This window comes from Neolamprologus brichardi, chromosome 6 (genome assembly GCF_056152115.1).
Source record: "Neolamprologus brichardi isolate AB-2024 chromosome 6, ASM5615211v1, whole genome shotgun sequence".
Lineage (NCBI taxonomy): Eukaryota > Metazoa > Chordata > Actinopteri > Cichliformes > Cichlidae > Neolamprologus > Neolamprologus brichardi.
This window is the reverse complement of record NC_142109.1, coordinates 25,879,867-25,885,866: the sequence shown is the minus strand read 5'-3', so window position 1 is coordinate 25,885,866 and position 6,000 is coordinate 25,879,867. Positions and strand designations below refer to the sequence as shown.

At 43.8% G+C, this 6,000-nt stretch overlaps 1 protein-coding gene across 1 annotated transcript; it reads left to right on the top strand.

The window, feature by feature from the left end:
• Window positions 1-580: 580 nt before the first annotated feature.
• Window positions 581-5,778, top strand: dusp5 (dual specificity phosphatase 5). The gene is made up of 4 exons (XM_006790798.2): window positions 581-1,035; window positions 2,012-2,151; window positions 2,741-2,960; window positions 4,985-5,778. Exons 1-4 carry the CDS (start codon window positions 672-674, stop codon window positions 5,389-5,391), a joined length of 1,131 nt encoding a protein of 376 aa, XP_006790861.1. The 5' UTR covers window positions 581-671; the 3' UTR covers window positions 5,392-5,778.
• The last annotated feature ends 222 nt before the right edge of the window (window positions 5,779-6,000 follow it).

Genomic DNA, 6,000 nt, shown 5'->3' with positions numbered 1-6,000 from the left:
GAAAAAGAATACTTATAATGCTCATACTTAACTAAGCTTCAGTTAGTCAGACAAAAGAAAGCAGTAAAAGGTTAATGAAATGATAGTTGCACCTCTATTTCAGACATTTTGGATGGTTGTCGTTTAATAGGCTGGATTTAGTAAGGTGCACATCTGTGTTGCACTCGTATTTCTGGATGTTATGGTTGATACCCTTCCTCCAAAACACTTCATCTTTTTTTGGCCGTGTGGGACCCTTTCGTTTTATTTTTTGCAGTGAGCTGTAGGGTCATCCCTTTAAAGCGTCTGCCTCTGTGTCCTTTCAATGGTCACTGAACACGAAGTGGAACCTGAAAATAATGAAAGAACAGGTGTAGGTGCAGGCAGAGGACACTGAGTAATGGCTGAATCAAACTCACCGCAGTTGTAATCGGGGTGTCGTGTTTACAAGGGCCGCGGGAGGAGTCACACAGTCGAGTCAGAGCTGTGGGCGTGTTTTCTTGCCATCGCGCCGCGCCGGTGTCCATATATGGTTCGTGACGTCTTGCTCCGGAGGTTCCATTCACATAAAACTGATCGGCAGGAATCCCCTTGGAGGAAATGTAGGCACGGGCGCGTGCACTTCTCTCGCCCGTATTCAGGAGTAATCAGTTGAATTTTTTAGGCAATAAAAACAAGTCCAACAAATCAAAATGAAGGTCACTAGCATAGACTGCCGGCGTCTGAGGAAAATCATCAGGAAGGAGTATGGAAGCTGCCTTATTGTGGACTGTCGACCTTATTTTTCATTCACGAACTCTAATATCAAAGGCTCAGTCAATGTTAATCTTAACTCAGTGGTAGTCCGGAGATCCCGAGGAGGACCGGTGCCCCTGCAGTTTGTCATCCCGGATGAGAGAGCTCTGTTTAGGCTTCGGGAAGGGAGCATTTCGGCTATAGTAGCGCTGGATGACCGGACGTCCCACTGGCAAAAACTGAAAAAGGACAGCGTAGCTCAAATAGTAATAAACACCCTGTCACATCTTGCGAGCGGGGCCAACATCTGTTTCTTGAAAGGTGAGAGATTTGGCGAGATGAATTGTTTTAATATAGACAAAAAGAAAAGTCGGAAAGTCGTTTTTTTTTTTTTTTTTTTTAACTAAGTAGACCTTTTTAAAAAAGCCATTAAGGCAACTCAGTTTTATATTTGTTTGTTTTCATCATTTAATCTATTTTACTTTATTTCATAAGAGTTTTGAATTCGTCCATATTTTTATTTGTGGAGATATAAATTCAGAGTCAGGGTTTTTTATATATATATATATATATATTTTATGGCTTTGTATGTTGTTGTGGCACAGACTTAAAGATGAAATCTTTTTTATTATTATGACAAATTGTAAATATTGTTTGTTATAATCTAAAATGTATCCTTATAATTGACTAAATGAAATATCAAGAGGTTCTTGTGATTTTATTTCAAAAGGAGACGAAAGGGCAGAAAGAAACCTTTAATATTTAATCGTAGTCTATTTTTTCCCTGATAACACTGGTACTGTTCGGGGCAGTTCTTCGCCTCTTTTGCCTGTGTTAAGAGTAGCCGACATTTTCTTTTACTTCTTGGACATACTGTAGATGTCCTGCGTGCGTCAGTGGAGCGGATGAGTCAGTGCGAGAGAAACGCCAGCAAATTGGTGGTGCAATTGCTTTCGTTGATAAAACGAAGAATTTCACCCCTCCCTATCCGCACTACCTCTTTGGGCTAAACAAATCCCCCGGGGTTTGTGTTTAAACACATCCATCTCCGTCTGTCACTTGTGTGTCCTCTGAATGTTGGCCTAAATCGATTACCGGTCCTTCGGTGCGGGCTCCTGTAATTAATTACGCGTCTGTAATCAGGTTATAGAGGTTATAATCCGGTGCTAAGTCTGTTTCATAAACGCTGCCATTTCACAAGATTTGTGGTGTTGGTCGGAGGAGGCAGAATTATTGTAAGCTCATTTATTAAAAGTGTGTTTGTTTTTTTGGGGTTTTTTTTGACTGCTTCTCTCAGGAGGATTCGAGAATTTCCACTCTCAATACCCTGAACTTTGCACTGAGGTGAAAACCATTGACCAGAGCGGAAGTGAAACCGAGAAAAGAGTCAGCAACCACAGCGAGAAGCTTTCACACCACAAACCAGATTATGATCAGGTATGGAAACACCCTTTAGCGTACAATGCAGTACTTCCCACCATCTCTCCTACACGACCACAGGGCACAAAGCCACTGCCAGTTTTTTTAAAAACTTAATCTAAAAAGATACATACACACAGGCACGCTCAAGCATGCTGACATCAGAGAATTTTATTTCTGGCACATCAAAACATTTTCTCAACTTACATATGATATTATATGACCTTCGCTGCTCCCCGGTCTTTTTATAAAGACAGCATGATGCCCAGCTGATATCAGGACACCCCATAGAAAAGACAGCCTTTCATCCCTGACCTTTCTGCTATTATTTCCACTGGCCAAATAGAAAACATGTGGCTAGTTTAGATTTCAAAGAACACTGTTGTGTCTGGTTGATGCATTATGGGCTCTTTCAATACCGGGGAATTCCTCTAGCATCCTGCGTCCATTTTGTCTGCAAGTGAATGTAATGATCGGCTGGCAGGTGTTTGGATGTTCCTGCTTGGACAATGGTTGAGTCATAGCAGATGGATAAATGCTGGCGATCGAAGCTGTGTGTCGTGAGCTTGACTCATGTCTCCGCTTTCTCCCTCTTTTCCTTCCTCAGGGTAAACCAGTAGAGATCCTGCCTTTCCTCTACCTCGGTAGTGCCTACCATGCCTCCAGACAGGATTATCTCAGCGACCTTCACATCACAGCCTTGCTCAACGTGTCACGCAGGGACCTGCAGCCGGCCAAGGGCCACTATGACTACAAGTGGATCCCTGTGGAGGACAGCCACATGGCCGACATCAGCTCCCACTTCCAGGAGGCAATAGAGTTTATAGGTGAGTTGAGGAGAGTAAATGCATTTAACTGTTGATTTCTGCTTCACAGGGTTTGCCTTGAGATGTTTTGCTATCTTAGAATACAGCTGACGCACTAATGCTCAAACCAGCTAGGAAAGGGAATAAATAGACCAACATTAGATGGATGCTTTTCCGGCCACAAGATCAGCGTCGGTCTATATGTATTTATAATCCAGCTTCACCCCAAGGAGTCTCAAAAATACCCATGCTGAGTGAGCGAGATATCTATACATGGATGCATTTATTTTTGAAATGCGTCTTTGTCTTCAAATAGCCTTCCTTTATCAGTGCCGCTCACCTGCTGCCATTCACAAATAGAGGGCTATAAGAAACCCGGCTGTAATCAGTTTAAGTTAATCGCCAGCCTTCAATCCCCCACCAACATATACTGCCTGTCTGCTTTCATTCAGGATTTGCTCACTTCCCCCGTTCCCTTCCGACCTCCCTCCCTTCTTTCCTTGAAAAAGACAATCCCATGCTGGCCAAATCACATGGTGCCGGGTGTGGCCAGTCAGTGTGACAACTGGGTGAGCTGTACGTGTTTAGTAATGACCGGGTGTAGGAGGCCGGGGGCTGGCTGGCACACACACATACGTGCATGCATGCACAACAGCATTGTTTATGATGGTTGGGTGGAGGATTAATGACAGCTACACAATGAGGGAGGACATCAGTTTTTTTATTAGCAAGAGGGACTCATTGGCGGACCTGTGGCCAGCAGGGCAGCAAATGTGTTACAGAGGAAAAGAGAGTGCGTGGGAGGGAGAGAGGTGTCGGATAATAGCAGCAACAGCAAAAGATGTACAAAATGTGCTGGCGGCTATTTATATCCAGGCATAACCAAGGACAAAGCTTACCCACAAGCAGCTTGGCTGACCTGTATTAGCTGGATAGTATTGTGCATTGTTTGGGGATGCAGCCTACATTTAGGGTGTGTTTGAATATCTTGTCCATTACATAAGGCAGTTTTAGCCTACATTCAAAGAGGGCCTCAACATTTCATCAGGCACGCCAACTGATTAGACACGGAGTACAAACAGATCCTCTGGGCTGCTGGTCTCATAAAATCAATCAATAAATTGGAAACCCTTCCGACCAAGCGGGTGATGTAAACCGGAGAGGAGAAAATAAATATTATTGACCTCGTGGATGAAAACAGCTGTTGAAGCATGCCATGACATCGCCAGCCAAAGGACAGTAATTAAAACACCCACTGCTGCTGCTGCCCCGCTCTCATAGCACCCTCCTCTCCAGATGAAGGTTCATTATTCATTCATGTGGTTTTATCGAGAATCAGAGCGGTCAGAAATCAGTCATTCTCCTTCATAAACGCACAGAAGTGGCCCTTAATGTTTCTGCTTAGTGGACGAGGTGATGTGTAGGTGTCGTTACCGGCTCGTGGAACTAAGTGTCAATATGACTTAGATGCGAGACAGAAAAGAAGACATGTGGGTGTTTGCTTCTAAGAATTCTTGAAACGTGTTGCGAAGGACATTTAGACAGATGTGTGAAAGTGAACTCGTGTGTAGGCCTTAAAACATACTGACGAGTGTGTAGGAGCGAGGCGGCTCCAAATTAGAATACACTTCTCTGTGCCACAGCGAACACCACAGCAGCACCCAGCACCCCCACAGTGGTGCAGCAGAAAACAAATCACATGTACAGCTGCACTCTGTGACTAAGTCAAGCCTCCCACGTGCCTCTGTGTGTGCCACTTACAGTAGCAAATGACGTGTGCTCATTTCTTTCTACAAAATAAATGTGGCAAACTAGATGTTCATGAGAAAGAAAGAGAGATACAATATTTGGGGGAAAGTGTTCCTATAATATAGTGAGAGCGATCGACTAGACAATAATAGCCCAGTTAAATTTATTTCCTGTTCCAAACTCCTGATTTGAAATCAGTTTGATGCGTGGTTTTCTTATGCTGTGACAATTTTGCTGATGATTAAAGAAAAAGAAATATGTTACCGTCTCACCAGATTCCTCCCTTTTTCTTCCAGATCATGTGAAGCAATCGGGGGGGAAGGTCCTGGTACACTGCGAAGCAGGCATCTCTCGCTCACCTACCATCTGCATGGCCTACATCATGAGGACCCAGCAGCTGCGGCTTGATGCAGCCTTCGACATCATCAAGCAGCGCCGGGCAGTCATCTCACCAAACTTCAGTTTCATGGGTCAGCTGCTTCAGTTTGAGTCCGAGGTGCTGTCCAATGCACCGGTTCATGCTGCCACACCTGAACCGGCCACGCCCTGTGTCTCGGAGTCCGCTTCCTTTTTTGCCAATGACTTTGCCACTACCTTCAACACCAAAAACTTTGAGCCGTCTGTGTTCACCCTCCCTACCTCTTGCCTGCAGTCCCCAGTCCACCACCAGTTCAAACTGAGCCCAATAACTGCACTGCCTTAAAATAAACTGTGACTGCTTGTAGTCTTACTTGAAAATATAAAAATCAACGCTCCCTCTGTGTGCCTCCGGCAGAGCAGATAGACTGGAGATCAGCCACAGACACAAAGAAGAGTCAAAGACAACTGTATTCATAATAGGACTTGAAGCCTATGAAATCCATGGGCTACAGACACTGATGCTTTTTTCCTGTCTTCTGAACTGCAGCGATGAAACAACACAGCACAGTGATAAACTGCAATATACATGCCTTAGGTTGATATTGTGATTCATTTGCCTACTCACAAACATGGTCAGGCATTTAAACCTAATTTATTTGAAAATGATGGTCCGTTTTTTCAATAATGTGGATACAAATATGTGTTTAATAAATGTTTTCACTGCAAAAAACATTGTTGCCGTGTAATATTTTATTGTGCATGTGGCAAATGCCCTTTTTCATTCAAGCCAACATAAACCTGTTCATAAAAACAAGACAAAGGAATGACCAATATTTATGGGTTTAGATAATAAATCCTGTCTAGACAGGCATAAATGCAGCAGTAGAGGCAATAGTGACACCTACAGTGGCTTAGAGCTGGCCCTTGTGACTAGAGGTATATTTAGATCAGA